General features: G+C 35.3%; 1 protein-coding gene across 4 annotated transcripts in view; it reads right to left on the bottom strand.

Annotated features, from left to right (window-relative positions):
* Window positions 1-18,182, bottom strand: part of KMT2E (lysine methyltransferase 2E (inactive)) — a 98,445-nt gene that overhangs the window by 62,632 nt on the left and 17,631 nt on the right. For 2 of the 4 annotated variants that reach the window (XM_069462680.1, XM_069462678.1), the window contains exon 2: window positions 11,592-11,776. In XM_069462680.1, coding sequence (XP_069318781.1) covers window positions 11,592-11,662 — 71 coding nt within the window. In that variant the 5' untranslated portion in view covers window positions 11,663-11,776. Of the gene's footprint in view, window positions 1-11,591; window positions 11,777-14,008; window positions 14,081-18,182 lie in introns of all 4 variants that reach the window. The other 2 variants (XM_069462677.1, XM_069462679.1) reach the window with 2 other exon arrangements.

Below are 18,182 nucleotides of genomic sequence, written 5' to 3'. Positions count from 1 at the left end.
CTAGGATATGGGCATTAAACAATCATTTCTACATAATAAACTTCAAGGTTAGCCATAAGATCTTCAAGTAATATGACTTGTGACTCAATGCTTACTTTATGCCAAGCCCTGCACTAAAGTGTTACAATACAGTGATATCAGTGATAAAACAGATAAGGTGTTTGTAGTCATGAAGCTTATGTTTTAGTAAAAACAAAAAGAAACAGCGATGAAATAAAACAAGATGATTTCAGAGTATTTTCAATACTATTACAGATAATGAGAAGAAAGGCTCACTGGAAGGTGATATTTAAATTCAGCTAGGACTCAAAAGAATAATAATCCAGGTAGAGGAAATAGCAAATACAAAGGCCTCAAGACTGGAATAAATTTGAACAAATTTAGAATGTTCAAAAGAACAAGGAAAAAATATCAATGTGGCAGTAATAGGAGGCCAAGGAGAGAAAACTGAGAAGAGATTAGAGAAATATAGGGTCTTATGGCCATAAGAAGTTAAGATTTTTAAGTGAAATAGAAAGTCACTGGAAGTTTTTTAAATGGGAGAATTATATGATCTGGTTTATACTTCAGAAAAATCCCATAAGCTTCCACACAGAGAATGAATTGCAGAAAGTCAAAGAAATGTGGGGACTATTGTACTCCAGTGTGTAATCAAGAGATGACAAGAGCCTGGTTTAGGACAACAGTAAAAATGGATAAAAGTGTTCTGATTCTAGGCTGTGCATGGTGGCTCATGCCTGTGATCCCAGCACTTTGGGAGGCCACAGCAGGAGAATCGCTTGAGGCCAGAATTCAAGACCAGCCTGAGCAATATAGCAAGACCCTGTTTCTAAGGAAAAAAATATATATATATATAAATATATATATATATGTATATGTATTAGCTAGACATGGTGGTGTATGCCTGCAGTCCCAGCTACTCAGGAGGCTAAGGCAGAAGGATCCCTTGAGTCTAGGAGTTTGAGGTTGCAGTGAGCTATGATGATGTCACTGCACTCTAGCCCAGGCAACAGAGCGAGACTTTCTCTCAAAATAACTAAAGTACTAATTTTAAATGTACTTTGGAGGGGGACAAAGGACTGACCAAAGAATTAAATGTAGAGGGTGAGGGGAAAGGACCAATCAAGAATGACGCCTGGCCTGGCCGGTGGCTCACACCTGTTATCCTAGCACTCTGGGAGGCCGAGGCAGGCGGATTGTTTGAGCTCAGGAGTTCAAGACCAGCCTGAGTAAAAGCAAACTCCGTCTCTACCAAAAAAATAGAAAGAAATCATATGGACAACTAAAAATATATATAGAAAAAATTAGCCAGGCATGGTGGTGCATGCCTGTAGTCCCAGCTACTCGGAGGTTGAGGCAGAAGGATTGCCGGAGCCCAGGAGTTGGAGGTTGCTGTGAGCTAGGCTGATGCCATGGCACTCTAGCCTGGGCAACAGAGTGAGACTCTGTCTCAAAAAAAAAAAAAAAAGAAAGAAAGAAAGAAAAGAAAAGAATGATGCCTAAGGGTTTTGACTTAAGCAACTGGATAGAGGAGGAAAAGCCACTTAAAGAAACAGACGAACCTTAAAAACAACAACAAAAAGCAGACTTGAAGACAGAAGAAGATTAAGAATTCCGGGGGAGCAAGGGCAATATACGTAACCTAAACTTTTGTACCCCTACAATATGCTGAAATAAGAATTAAACAAACAAACAAATAAACAAACAAAAAGAATTCCTAGTGAAGCTGTTAATTTGGATATACAAATCTGGAGCTTGGAAAGATCGACCAGATAAAAATTTGGGGATATCCAGCATAGAGATGGTATTCTAAAGTCAGGCAATAACTTAACAAACAAGTTCTTAAAAAGGTGAGGGGGCTGAAATTGAGCCTTAGACACTCCAATATTTAGAGCCTGGGCATAACACAAGAAGCCAGTGAAGAATGAGAAAGTGTAGTCAGTTAAGTGTGGTACCTAGAAAGCCAGAGTTAAATCTTTCCAGTAGGAAGGAATGGTTATTTATATCAAATCTAAAAAATCTATAGAAATTATAGAAGACTACCAATTCGGTGGACAACATGGGTAGTTATAGTGGTGTTGTGCAGTCTGATAATGTAAGCAACTTTTTCAAGGAGTTTTGCTATAAAGAATATGAGAGAAACGGAATAATAAAAAGGGGCAGGAATTTTGGTGTAATATTATTTGTATGAATGGGAATGATCTAATAGAGAAATTACAGATGCAGGAAAGAGAGAATAGCTGCAAGGTCAGAGGAAAGGGTAAAGGTAGGAAGGGATGAGATCCAGAGAGCAAAGTGGAGGAACAGGACTCTAATAAGTGACATTTTTTTCTGTTTTACAAGAAGAAAAACAGAATTTGAATATAAATACAAAATTTTAGATTTGAAGTTGTACCCCCAACACCTAAAATAGTAGCCGGTAGGTCTAACAAGCCCTCAATAAATATTTATTAATGAATGAATTAGAACACTAAATTAGAACTTTCTATTTCACTTAAAATCTTAACTTCTTATGACCAAGAAGGCCCTACTTCTCTAAACTCTTCTCAGTATTTTCTCTTTTGTTACTATTACTCTCACATTGATATATTTTTCCTTGTTCTTTTGAACATTCTAAATTTGTTCCTGCCTCAGTGTCTCTATACTTGCACTTCCCTTTATCTCGTTGTTATATTTAAAGAAAGTCATACCACTGAAATAGTAGTACTTGCTTAAGCCAACGAAATCAGGGAAAAAGGATACTCTTCATTAGAAACAGTACGTTATCAACATTCATCTTCACCTAACAAGAGGTAGGCAAAACTAGCACCCCTGGACCAAATCCAGCCCTGCTTCCTGATTATGTAAAGTTTTATTGAAACAAGTCATGCCCATCCATTTATATATACTGTCTGCTTTCCAGCTACAACAGCAGAGCTGAATAGTTAGGACAGAAATTGTATCATTGCATGTTTCAAATATTTACTCTTTGGCTCTTTACAGAAAAATTTTGTTGACCCCTGCTCTAAATTTAATTTTAAATTCCAAAATAACTTGGGAAGAAAGGATTTTCTGTAATATACATGCACTTTTTAAATAATCCAAAACCAGGTTAAATTTAAAAATAAGACAATGCATGGAGGAAGAAAGGAGCTAGCTATAAAATCCAGTATTCAATGTCATATGTTGACCTTGGTTAAGTTTTTAAAACTCTATCCCATTAAATAACCAAATTTTAAATGCCACAATAAGGTTTTTTCAAAAACTCAACATTTAATCCTCATTAGGCTAAATAAAATTATCACGGGATTTCCTGGCATTAAAAAAGGAGGATTTCACACAAATGCCTAGTATAGCTTCTGAAACAGAAGGTTTTTCAATTTCCTTTTCTTTTTCCTAAGAGCACAACGATTATCAAGCTCTTAAAATCCTTAGGAGTACCTATGGTAGGAATAGGGATAAAAGTGCTCTAGACGCCTCACTTCCGTTTCAACCAGAGCTGTTCCCCTTTTATCTGTTTTATGTATTTTGTTTCTGCAGAAGTATTTGAAAAGCACAGGCAGTAATAAATTTAACACACAACTGATATTCACACTGTTATAGTGAGAAAAAGCATGATATGGATCTAAAATAGACCAGGGATATCACCTTTATTTTGATACTTTTCAATCTGTCACTTTAGGGAAATTATTTTACCTTTCTAAGCCTTTGTTTTCACATCGGTGAGATGAAGTAGCATTTGGCTCACAATATTTAATGCAGTAACACATGTAATACACTTACCTGGCGTAGATGTGTTCAACAAACTGTAGTTCATTCCTTCTTCCCTTATTATTAAGTTAAACAATATGAAATTACTGATACAGCAATTTTGACTTATAAAAATGGCATTCATACAGTTCAACTTAATATTGCAAAAATCAACTGTGCAAAAAAGAGTTACCATAGGATAGAAGGGCCTGTTTGCAAGGTTCGCCCTTGGCTGGCATTTGGGAACTTGGCTAGCAAAGAGTTCCCTACACCGATAAGAAACTTTCCCCACATTGTAAGGGTGGTTTACTGTGCCTAAACTGTTTGTACAAACAATATTATTTATGTTGGATACCTGTTTTCATTCTGGGAGTCTGGAATTTTGCTACATGCTGGGCAGATGGTCCCTATGTGCCAGCCCCCAGTAAAAACCTTGGGCACTGTGTCTCTAATGGTAGCGAACATTTCATATGTATTGTTACAATTCACTGCTAAAGGAATTAAGTATGTCCTATGGGACTCGACGGGAAGAGGACTCTTGCACATGGAGTCTTCTAGATTTCACCCCATGCACCTTTTCCCTTTGCTGATTTTGCTTTGGATCCTTTTGCTACAATAAATCTTAGCCATGAGTTACAACTACATGCTGAGTCTTGCGAGTCGAGTCGTACTAACAAATCATCAAGCACGGGGATGGTCTTGATAACACTTGATACACCAATTCTTAAAACATAACTATTTTTTTTTTTTTTTTTTTTTGAGACAGAGTCTCACTCTGTTGCCCAGGCTAGAGTGAGTGCCATGGCGTCAGCCTAGCTCACAGCAACCTCAAACTCCTGAGCTCAAGCGATCCTCCTGTCTCAGCCTCCCGAGTAGCTGGGACTACAGGCATGCGCCACCATGCCCGGCTAATTTTTTCTATATATATTTTTAGCTGTCCATATAATTTCTTTCTATTTTTAGTATAGGTGGGGTCTCGCTCTTGCTCAGGCTGGTCTCGAACTCCTGAGCTCAAACGATCCGCCCACCTCGGCCTCCCAGAGTGCTAGGATTACGGGCGTGAGCCACCGCGCCCGGCCAAAACATAACTATTTTTATCATAATTTTCCTTAACTATATTACATATGTTCCTAACTTCTCACAATATATTACATAAAATCAGACAGCAAAGTCAATTTAGACAGTTTTACACACTATCAAAATGTGATACCCTCAAGAGTTAAATTCTATAAACCCACTTTCTCCTGCACTAAATGTCCCAAATTGCCAGACTATTGATTTCTTCTAAGTAGACACAAACTTTCAGGAATGCAAGCTGGTAACACTTATCAGTAGACTTTAAAAGATCTTGCACTTCATTCAACCTAGTAATTCTAGATCACATCTATTCTAAGCAAATCATTAAAGATATACATAGAAATGATGCCAAAATATTATTTCCATTGCAATTTTTGGGTCAAAAAACTTCCATATTCAGTAAAGGACTGATTAAAACTTACTTTTGGTATACAGCTAGACTGGAATACCATGAAACCATTCAAACAGGAGTCTGACTGTTAAAAAGCAAAAGCTATTCAAAATTTACTGTTAAAGACAAATTACAAGATATTATAGTCAGTATGATCCCATTTTTCTTACTACTCTGTATACTTGTGCATACAGAAAAGAAAAAAGAATCTAGTAGGTTTATAACAAAATGTCATCAGTGATTATCTCTGTATAGTTGGCTTATGGATAATGTTTATTTCCTTTCAGTAATATACTTTCTGAAATGTCTATAATGACTATGTTCTACTTGTATTTAAGAAAAGGTTAAGTGTACATACATATTTTATGTAAATTTTTGCAAGGTATATCAAACAATGAAATGTAAGACATGTAAGAAAAAAATATATCTTTTCCCCATTTATGGGGGAAAAAAACAACTCTAAAGGACTTTCAACTCTCAAGTCCAGTCAACGAAGAGTGTATAATATACACTTACAGAAGGTGATGTCTTTTTCTATAATATTATTCAATTCCTTCTCCTTTTTGAAAAAAGCATATGTTTTGTAAGTCAATAGCTAGAGCTAAGAGCATAATTTGTCCTCAAGAACAGTCCAATCTATATGGCCCACATACAGATATAGAGGACATAACATTATGTCCTCTATTATCACTCTCTACCTTACTGCCTTCACTATGGAATAGTCCTATCTTTCTCTGGGAGTAAGACTCACTCTCTCTGAAACACTATATACCACTAACTTTGCCACATTGTATAACGCAAGAAAATATTATACTTCATTAGTATCAGGAGTTAACACTGTTATACTTCACTGTGAGGGGAAAAAAAGAGAGAGAGAGAGAACACAAAAACCAGATTGTGAAGGAAGAAAGAGGAGGGAAAGGCATTCCACCTAGATAAACTGGCATGAACAAAGTTGAAGACCTGAAATAAGGCTTATTAGAAGAATGATAAGGATTTCAAAATAGCTGGAGTATAAAATAAACCTACCCACAAAATAAACCCATACATACTTAAAAAATAAGGCTGAAAAGGTTAGTTACAACATATACAAGAAGCCTTTACATACCAGCGTAAGAAGTCTGGATTTAGACTTAAAGCCAACAGGAATCAGTGACGAAAAAAGTGGGAAAATTAAATGACTTTTGTGTTTTTAGAAAGATCATGACTTGTGTGTGCCATTGCCATTGGGTAAAAAACAGAATACAAGAATAAGAGAGCATTTTTGGTATGAATTTTTTAGAGAGGGCAAGAAGGAAAAAAAGAGATAATTAGTATAGTCCTAATTTTCTTGAGGTTGAACTACTCATGAGACATTTAAGTTAAGAGGTCTAGTAATGCAGAGCGCTATATGGGTGGGGCTCATGAAACAGAATTAGGTTAAGGATGATTTGGAAGTCATGAGCATGTGAAAACAGTAAAAGCTATAGAAGTGGATGAAATCTCCAGGACAATTTACAAAGTAAGCAAAATGCAGATTCCTAGAAAACACAAATATTTGAGAAACAGAAAAAGAAACATTTAAAATGGAGATTAAGGGCTGGACATGGTGGCTTGCGCCTGTAATCCTAGCACTCTGGGAGGCCGAGGCAGGAGGATCGCTCGAGGTCAGGAGTTCAAGACCAGCCTGAGCAAGAGCGAGACCCCGTCTCCACTAAAAATAGAAAGAAATGATTTGGACAGCTAAAAAATATATATATATAGAAAACATTAGCCGGGCATGGTGGTGCATGCCTGTAGTCCCAGTTACTTGGGAGGCTGAGGCAGTAGGATCGCTTGAGCCCAGGAGTTTGAGGTTGCTGTGAGCTAGGCTGATGACACGGCACTCTAGCCCAGGCAACAGAGTGAGACTCTGTCTCAAAATGAATAAATAAATAAAATAAAATAAAATAAAATGGAAATTAAGGCATAAAAAGAAACCAGATGAAAAAAAGTCTGGTGATTCCTCAAAATGTTAAACACGTAATTACCTTGTGACCCAGCACTTCCACACCTAGCTATATACCCAAAAGAAGTGAAAACAGGGAGTCAGACATTTATACACCAATGTTCATAGCAGTATTATTCACAATAGCCGAAAAGCAGAAACATCCCCAATGTCCATCAACAGATTAAATGGATAAACAAAATAGAGTACATTTATACAATGGTATATCATTGAGCTATAAAACGGAATAGAATTCTGATACATGCTACAACAGGGGTGAACACTGAAAACATTATTCTAAGTAAAATAAGGCAGGCACAAGAGAATAAATATTTTATGATTCCACTTACATGAGCTACCTACAATAGGCAAATAGAGACAAACTGGAAAAGAGGTTATGAGGTGCTAAGGGTAGAGGGAAAGGAGGAGCTGTTTAACACATTGACTGCCACACTGGAAAAAAAAATTTTCCTTGGGGCCAGTGTTTTATTACTACAATAGAATAAAAACTTCGAAAACAAAACGATCCTTTCTAATTTAATGAAAAATGTGGGTTAATTGTTTTCTGTGTGTGAATTACATGCAACTTGAAAAACAGTTCAAGCAGCTCCCAAGGTGAAGAGATGTGTGAGTTACATATGCTTCACAAGGCCCCAGGCTCAAAACTAGCATGACTTAAATGCAACTCACATGGTAGTTAATGTGTTAATGAATGCAGAGTTTAAGTTTGGGGTGATGGAGAAGTTTAGAACAAGCAGTGATGGCTGCACAAAATTGTAAATGTACTTAATGCCACTGAATTGTACACTTAAAAAAGGTTAACATGATAAATGTTGTGTATATTTTACCACAATTTAAAACAATGTATTTTCACTAAAGCCAAAGGTAGAAAGACTAATAGTATCAAATCCTGCGGCAAGATCAAGCAATATAAGGCCTGAGAACTGTGTATTAGCCTTAATTTGACCAGTGGCACAGTCAAATTAATAGCCATATTATATGGGCCAGATGGAAGAATTAATAAAAAGGAGAACAATGCAAGTCTTTGGGCATCTGAATGGACCTACATTTTAGACAGTGTCCAAGGAACTGCAGGAATGAGAGGTGTAGAAAAACCTGACAGAGGGTCAAGATTTAATCTGAATGAACCACCTGGGGCCTATCTCTGACCATTTCAGGTGATACTGGGGGCACAGAGAAGGTAAAACGCTATTGCTAAGCCTTGGTAAGTAAAGCAGGTAGAACAAACTATGGGGTAAGGCTGGTTTGCATCTGGCCTCAAGAGAGTATCAGGGTGTGGTTTCCTTTCCCTCAGAGGTATCGAACCCTGAAAGTAGCATCGTCCTGGCCTAGAACTGGTGGTAGAGGATCTTCCCAGGGCAGTTCATGGATTCCCAAACAACACTATCACAAAGCTACTGGTAAAGGTTCAGCTGTTGAGTCCTGCTTGGTGTGGGATAGCATGCAGTGGGACAGGAACTATTCATGGAAATAGGGTCCAATGCTGCTGCTCCAAAGTGATGTTCAGCACTATTCTAGAAGGTATTTTAAAGATCGTGTAGTATAAAACCTCTAGTTTACAGACCAGGAGATGACTGATTTAAGTGTCACAAACTCTACACTCAAGCCCTAAGTCTACTACTAAAGTCACTGTGTATCCTTGGGACATGCCACATAGCCACTTTGGGCCTCAGTGTCCACATTTGTAAAATGAACTTTTTTTTTTTTTGAAACAGAGTGTCACTCTGTTGCCCGGGCTAGAGTACCGTGGCATCAGCCTAGCTCACAGTAACCTCAAACTCCTGGGCTCAAGCAATCCTCCTGCCTCAGCCTCCCAAGTAGCTGGGACAACAGGCATGCACCACCATGCCCAGCTAATTTTTCTATATATATTTTTAGCTGTCCATATAATTTCTTTCTATTTTTTTAGTAGAGACGGGGTCTCGCTCTTGCTCAGGCTGGTCTTGAACTCCTAAGCTCAAACAATCCGCCCGCCTCGGCCTCCCAGAGTGCTAGGATTGTAGGCGTGAGCCACAGCGCCCGGCCTGTAAAATGAACTCTGAATTCTAAGTCACATGGTGTCATAATAGCAAAGAAAATACTTTAAAAGTCCAAATCTCTTAAAATGGTCTAGCACTTTCCCACCAAACTCCATTGTTATCACCATTCCTGTGAAACTTACCAGAGTGTTATTTATGCCTGCGGATTAGTGACTTAATGAAGTAAATAGTCTACAAAGCCTAAATTCTAGTAATCCTGAATCTATAGCACTTTAATTTTCATTACTTCACTACCTTTACAAATATGGAGAACGTTTTTGGTCATCAAAAGTGGCATTATTTCTTTATGAAATATTTTCATTCTTAAAAATGAAAACAGGCTATTTTCAAATGTGTTGCAGTTCTAAATTAACGTTGAAAACTCTGAAGGAACAAACATCATTTTGTCTACAGTAATCTTCTTGATGTCACCACATATTTTTGGAACCACTTTACAAATTTAAAATTTTATTTGTTTATACCAAAATGGCCTTATTCTTTAAAAAGCCATCATAAATTATTTTCCAAGCCACATCATATATTCTTAGTGCAGAAATTTCAGTTAGGTGAGCTGAAAAATCTAAAAAGAGAAAAATGCCAATCATTCAATAAAGAGAGGCATTTACAAAAACAGAACAGTTTAGACTGATTGAATAAATAAGCTCTAATTCCTCAGAAATTGGACTTTAATGACTTTCTTCTTCCTAATCAAAAATTTAATTTCTCCCCTCTCTAAACTATCAAAAATATAGGTGGGTCTTGATGAGAAGTTCACACCAGCATTTTAGGGGAAAACCCTAATTTTCTTTTTCAATGTTAAAACTTTCAATAACACACACTGGGTATCAGTAATGGCACCTGGACAAGTTGTATTAACTGTTGTATTAATGGGTGTAAAAGATCTCTGTAAGTTCTTAATATGCTTCTTCATATTTGTGTTCAAAACTTGTCCATTTCTTTTATCTGTCATAATTATTTTGTAAAGACATTACATTAACATTACACACATTAAAAAAAACTTAAAAATGGAGCGGTTTGGTATGACAATTGTCCTCGTTTAACTTCATTTAAATCATCTATTAGCTAAACCCAATCTTTCTGACCTATCTGGCAGCATGGATCTGGGGCCAAGCAACTCTGGGTTCAAACCTAACTCTACTTTTTATTAATTAGGTGGCCACAGGTATATCTGTTAATCTCTTTGAGTTTCATTTCTTTTGTAAGATGAAAATAATACCTGCCTGACTTTTTGCTGGTTAAGAGATATTATATACAAAACATCTTGCTCAAAGTAGGAGAGTTGCTTAATTAACACTATGTTATAGATAGCTATATGGATACATTGAGCTCTGCATGCAATATCACAAGTGAATAAAAATAGAAAAAATTGTTTAGAATTAAGTATGAAACAAATGAAAACCTGAGCATCACCCTAAGAACAGTTCTAACAATGCTAGGACAGTACTTAACAGGTTTTTGAATATTAAAACAAAACCACATTTAAATGAAAGCGCTTCCAAATTAGGTTAAGCAAATCAACACTCACTTTACAAGCAGCAAAAAATACTAGTTTCTTGATAGTGGATTAAGTGTAAAGAAATCACAAGCAGAAAAGTTAAGTACTAGTGAAAAAAATAGCAAGTGAAAATCTTCTAAAAATACTTCATTACACACAAAATATTTTAGTATCTTCAATTATACGAATTCAAACTAAAAATACTCAGACACCAACAAATTAATGAATTCTGTCAGCAGGTGGCTCTAGTGACACTGAAATAACAATATTAAATACCACAGCAAAATATAGACGGTAAAAATGTGTTGATTTCCAGAAATTTGGAGTCAAAAAGAGTCATATCGATCAATACTTCAATCCAAACTTCCTTCTTCAAATGAAGATACCAAAGTCTAGAATAATTAAGTAGCTTGTTTAAGAGCTGATAGCATGTCAGTGGTAAAACAAAACTGAAAAACCTAGACATCTCTCTTTAGTACTCTCAGTCAACAAAGAATTATTCAGCATTTACTGTGTTATAGTGCTAGAAGTCCTCCTGCAAAATACTTCACTTCTAACTTACACATGTCACATTTACTAATTCGTCTACTTCATGCAATAATACAAGTAACTATATAAAAGCCAATGATGATGATTTCTAATGGTACTGAGGAATATTTAGTGGCGATAATAATTAAAAGCAATACAATGTTAGGAATCATGTTCCCGGTGTCCAAAAAGGAAAAGTAATTTGACTTAAAAAAAAAAAAAAAAAAAAGGCTAAGAAGAAAAAATTTAATATTTCCCATATACCTCTTCCTACTTTCTAGCTCCAAAAGAGTTTCCCATCTTTTTTTATTCTTTTTTGCTTATGTAAGCAACTTAAATACTTACTCTGAGCCTGCAGCCATTTCCAAGTATGACGTTTCTGCTGTATCAACCCCCAATGGGATCACTATGCTCATGACGTTCGCCTCTGGTAAATTCGATTACTATGGAGTCCTATGCATTGGTATCCAAAACACTGGGGCATGCCAGCCACAGTGCTCATTGCAAACATCTAAGTGCATCCACAAACCCTGTTTAAAACAAAAAGAAACAAAAAGAATCATCTTCATATTTCTAGCAATAATAACAGTAAGTAAAATATATAAAGAAAGCATTTTTTTATTAAAATCTCAATATAAATTGGAATTTGCTCAGAGAGTCTCTGTTTCATTTATTTTTCTGGAATTAAGTTATGCGACCTGGATCAAAAGAGAAGTTTCTCAATCACAATCTTCCTTAGGGAATGAATTTAGGATGCTACAAGAAGAATTACTGGGCATATTATTTAGTGAAGAACCAACAATTATTCATTTTAAAAGACAAAATGGAATTTTTTACAGTACTAGTACTCAAAAATAAGTCTTCTTGGTTCAGCAAGTGATCTAACAATATACTAGCAAATATTGAGTACTTACTATGGCCTATGCACCATAATCAGCTTTTTACATGGATGGTCTATTTAATCCTCAGAATTCGGTGGTAGGTATCTCGATTTTACCATGGAAGAATACAAAACCAAGAAAGGCTAAATAACTTAATCAAGGTTGTTCAGATTCAGAGATGAAACCGGGATTTGAACTAATTCTACTCTACTGTTTATATATGGAAAGTGATTTTCTTTGTAATAAAATCATTTTACAGTGGTTGTCACTTTCCATGATACATAAATCTATGTATATTGATTGAGGGGATTCTCTATTTCTTCAGTTAGTATTAACTCTTCAGAATTAATACTCCCTAATACAATTACTTAGTCGAGAAAACTAATTAAGTATTTCTTAAACAAATACACAATAGTATCTTTTAGTTACAATAACGAAAAGATATTCAGTTTAAACATCAGTTTTTTTCTACTCTAAATTCACTACATAATACTTGCTATATGGATTATTTATGAAATATCTACTCAAAGTCTTTCCAGTAAAAATGTATACAACTCAGCAATAAAAGAGACATGGATAAACCTATAAACCATGGAAAACAACAATAGTCAATATTGTCCTTGTCCCTGCAATGTTATTCCTGAAATACTGAAAAGCAGTGTGCAATTGCTTATTATTGTATACTTTTATATAATAATAATTTGTAATTTAGTAGCTCTCCCTCAGTTACACATGGTTTAAAAGTAAAGGCTAGTTTCCTTGGAGAAGCTATTAACATATTTACCCATTTTAACAATTTTCCCTCATAACGTATGCATTCATAATCTGTATCATCTATGAAACAGGATTTAACCTGAGCAGGTATTCTCAAGCTTAATTCTAAAAATTAAAAATACAAGAACTACGATTTGAAGAAACGCTGCTCTTTATGTTAGACTCATAAGAAGTCTTTTATTTTAGGTATATGTTATATTTAGTTGTGCATTTACCAGAGGCAGAAACTGAAAAGCAGAAATTGTCATTATGTATTCTTTTAAGCAACTGAGTAATATTTCTAATCTAAAACAATCTACTTGAGTATGTATTTAAAGTTGTGCATCTTTTTATATAAATATGCAAAATCATCAATGAACACTACACTTGAGCTGTTTTTAAACAGCAATGAAGAGCTTGCCATAAACCTATTTCAGACCATGGCTTATATCTGTTCAATTACTGCCTGTGTACCAAACTCTACAAAGGACTGGCGAATGAATTAGAGCACCTGGGATGAAACTGCAGCTCTGGCCTCATTAACCAAATGAACTGTCAACCTACACAATCAAGTGCTTATAAAAACAACTAAACTACACCTCCAGAACTCCATCTCTCTAAAAACATGGAAGCTCATCCTCAGGATAAAGACATACCATCATATCTGAAAGAGAACTGCAGACTCTTGAGGTTGATTCAATAGGAAAGAAGATCTCAGTAACTTAAAAGGTCCGAAGACAAGAGGTCATATGCATTGAGACCATAAAGATGGCAAATATTTCACTGTTTTCATTAATATCAAAAAAATCTATAGCCAGAAACTCATACTGCTTAAAAACCTGGTTGATACTTAAATCATAAAATCATTATGGCCAAATCATTGCCTTTAAAAATAAGGGGAAAAAATGGGAAAGCCAATGTATTAAATAGTAAGCAGAAAAGATATGAGCTTATAACACAGGCATAAATAAAGGAAAAAAAATTTTAACACTATCCAAACAGTTAAGACAAAGATTCACATCTTACATGTGAATCAAAAAACTGGTCATCCAACTGGCAATTAAAATACATACAAAATACATTGAGAATAAGTGGCAGCCATTAAAGAAATAATATAAAAGGAAATACCATGAGATGTCTGGTAAATCTGAGGTCCAAGAAAGAATAAATGTCTTCACAAACCTGCTATCCAGAATAGACCTAGAAACCAAGTGAACATAGGAGTATTGAGCTATTTTTAAATCGCATAAGATTATAGGTACTTCTAACTAACATGGTACCTAAAACCAAAGGGACTCACCCAAAGACAGCAGTCAATTCTTAAAAGGATAAATTTATTCTTCCCTTTTTTACACAAATGAATGCAAACACAAGTAAAGGTAATACTCAAAGCTACATACCAAATCAAACTGAAAACTGGGAAAATATAATATTAAAAACAGTTTAGCAAACGAAAGGCAACAATACCAAAACAAAAACAAACAAAACCCTAAAGTAGGCCAGGCAGGTGGCTCATGCCTGTAATCCTAGCACTCTAGGTGGGAGGATTGCTTGAGCTCAGGAGTTTGAGACCAGCCTGACTCAAGAGCAAGACCCCATCTTTACTAAAAATAGAAAAATTAGCTGGCAAGGCTGATGCAGGAAGATCACTTGAGCCCAGGAGTTTGAGGTTGCAGTGAGCTATGAGGACACCACTGCACTCTACCTGGGACAACAGAGCGAGACTCTGTGTCAAAAAACAAACAAGCAAAAAAAAAAAAAAAAAAAGCCTCAAGTAGGAAAAAGGATATAAAAGGCAAGGAAAAGCAATTAAGGCAGAAAACAGTCTATCAGAAAAATTGGAAGACTGAGGCTGCTTTTAAGACCATGCTAAAAAGACAAAGAACAAAAATATCACTGGAAAGATGAATATGATACTCAAAAGGCAGAAAGAATGAAAATATGAGGAAAAAGATTTTTCTAAAATTACAAATAAAAGTGCCCAATCCAACAATCTCTTTGAGGAAAGAGCCATTCATTATCTTTCTGTCCTTTAATAAGGACCTGGCACAGGGCTCAATAAGTATTTAAAATTAAATTAATGTTTATATTTTCAATATGTATTGCTGAGAGACTGGGCTAGTGAATTTCTGGCTTAATTACTAATGAAAATGATGAAATAAAGAAACTTGAAAGTAATTGTGAGAGCCCATGGACCTGAGATTTCCTTATAAAACTCAGAAATTAAACTGCCCTTGTTATTCATTTAAGACTTTTCTTTACTTATAGTAGTTGACTAAGGTACAATAAAAAGAACACTGGTGGATCGGAATCCATTCCAAGTTACCACCTATGAAACCTTGAGCAAGTCATTTCACTGCTCTGGGTTTCAACTGTAAATGGAGATTGGTTAGGTTGAAGATCTTACAGTTTAAATCTTATAATCACAAGTACATTAATAGATTATTCTAGGTAATCAATAGAACAACAGATTCTAAAAATTGATAAAATATCTGGGTTACAACTGGGTTAATACAACTGGGTTAATATTAGTACCAAATAGTGCTCCACAAGCACTTATCTGATTGATGCTCAAACCTCCTCAACTAGTAGTTATAACAATGACAGCAAATACTGAGTGCTTACAATGCTTAATCCCCACAACAAGCCTATGGTATAGGTATATTTATTATCTTCATTTTATAAATGAGGCAAAGAGGTCAAACTTGTCCAAAGTCTGTAACTAATAAGTAGCCAAATCAAGATTTAAATCCCAGTGGTCTGATTGTAGAGCCTACACATTAGTTTGCCTGAAATTAAAATGTGCAAGATGATTGGTAAAATAAATAATCTGGAATTTACAGTTAAGGGAGAAAAAATTGACAGCTGCCTCTCTGAAAATGGGAAATTAGGCAGGGCGCAGTGGCTCACGCCTGTAATCCTAACACTCTGGCAGGCCAAGACAGGCGAATCATTTGAGCTCAGGAGTTCGAGACCAGCCTGAGCAAGAGCGAAACCCCATCTCTACTAAAAAATAGAAATTAGCTGGACAACTAAAAACATATATATATATATATATATATACACACACACACACACACACATATATATAAAAAAATTAGCCGGGCATGGTGGCACATACCTGTAGTCCCAGTCACTTGGGAGGCTGAAGTAGTAGGATGCTTGAGCCCAGGAGTTTGAGGTTTCTGTGAGCTAGGCTGACGCTACAGCACTCTAGCCCGGGCAACAGAGTGAGACTCTGTCTCAAAAAAATGGGTAATTAAATAAACCCATAAGTTTCTTACTCCAGAGTATCTGGACTGCATTTACTCTGGCACATTAAATGAAAGCACAGAAACAAAACACACCTTGCTCCTCCCCCAAATCTAATCTAGTTACCTAACTTACATCCATTCCATAAAAATGCATTAAAACACCACAAAAGTAGAGATGTGTGGAATCAAAGTCTAAAATTTATTTTTAAAATATTTCAGGGAAAGTGCAAAGCACATAACCAAAGGATAAAAATAATAATATTCCCCATTATTTTTAGAATCAAACACATGCCTCAGTAGAGTTGAAAGGAACCTATTAGTTAGAAGAACCATGTTCCAAATTTGAGATTACTAATGTATGGATAGTAAGTATACTCAGTTCCTTATAGAAAATTATTTGTTAAAGATCACTTTTTATAAAACAAAGACCAACTGGTTAAGTTTTGAGTCTCTCTTTAAAAATTATTTGGTTCCTAGAGACTAGGAGTCTCACCAATTCAATTCACATTATAATAATTTTATAGCAAATAAAATTCTACAGAAAAGTATGTCTCTCCTTGATGTCAGGGATTTTATTAGCGGATTTACTAAAACCTACATACAAAATTCAACGTTGAAAAAATACATTTTCTGGTTCCATAGTAGTTTCACAGAGTTTCACTGGATCATATTTAGCACAATTTCAACCAATCCTTACTACTGAATTCAATATCAATGTAGCTATACTTTAGCTTTCACCACTGCCACTTGTTAATAATGGTTAGTCTCTTTAAGCCTTAACTTCCTCATCTGTAAATGAGAACAATATTAATAGAATATATTTCTAAATTGTTTGGGGATTATGTATGGCACTAAGTTAAATTTTAGCTATTTTTATCAGGTAAAATTTCTGAGAACTAAATACTTAGGAAAAGTCCTTAAAAAATGAGTATTGAATAACAATTCCCAGCTATTATACTTGTGAAAGTCAAGTAAACTACTTCTAAGAGTTTCTGACCTACTCCAAAATTCATTCTTGCCAGTAAAGGAGAAAGGATGTTTCTGTATTAGACTGCAAATTCAGAGAGTATGTTAGAAGTAGTTTCATTTAAAAAGTCAACAGCCAAGCCCCTTTATTACAAACTCCAAATATACTACTTCAATTATTTCCTTAAACTGAAATTCTGTGTACAGAGTAATAGCAAAAAGAAAAGACCATCTGGACCCTGAAATCCTTTTTATAGAATTTTTGTCAAAATAGGATTGGCCCAGATTAGATCAGACATCTTAGAGAAAGAACCAATGGTAACCCTCATGGCATTACTGAATGAACATCAAATCATGCCTATAAAGTTAAGGTCCTGATAAAGCAATTTCCCAAATCAGCCTGTATTTTGAGAAACTCCATACTGGCTTACCTTACAACCAAGTTTACCTTACCTTTTAGTTCACTAGAGATTTAGTATTGGAATCAAGGTAAACTGAAGTATCATGAACAACCTTTAAAAACTTTTAAAAAACCCATGTTTTAAACTACTACATGAATAGAAAGAGTTGACCCTCATGTAAACCACAGACTTTGGTTGATAATGATGGCTCGATGTTGTTTCATCGAATGTAACAAATATACCATACTGATGAGGGATGTTGATGGTGGGGATCTGTGCCTGAGTCGTTGGACAGGACATGTGAGAACTGTACTTCCTACCCAATTTTGCTGTCAATCTAAGACTGCTCTAAAAATAAAGTCTATTAATGTTTTAAAAATACATGTATGAATATGATACAGAGAACTATTTGTTTGCCATTATATAATTCTTCCTACAAGAGTTTTTGGGAAGCTATTCTCAACACAAATTTTGCAACCAGCTAAAAGTCTGATATACTCCTCTATCCCAAAACACCTCAAATTAAAATAATTTCAATATTATCACATTTTTTAATGTACCATCGTATTATTTTTGAATGGTATTTGTCATCCCCCAAAGTATAAGAGATCACTGAGCTTAATGAAAATGTAGTAAAATGTGGCTTATAATGCGAGTAGCAATTCTGAGACTTATCTGGTT

The sequence above is a fragment of the Eulemur rufifrons genome, chromosome 29 (genome assembly GCF_041146395.1).
Source record: "Eulemur rufifrons isolate Redbay chromosome 29, OSU_ERuf_1, whole genome shotgun sequence".
In the NCBI taxonomy this organism is placed as follows: Eukaryota; Metazoa; Chordata; class Mammalia; order Primates; family Lemuridae; genus Eulemur; species Eulemur rufifrons.
Note: the sequence above shows the minus strand (reverse complement) of the source record. Positions and strands in the feature narration are given on the sequence as shown.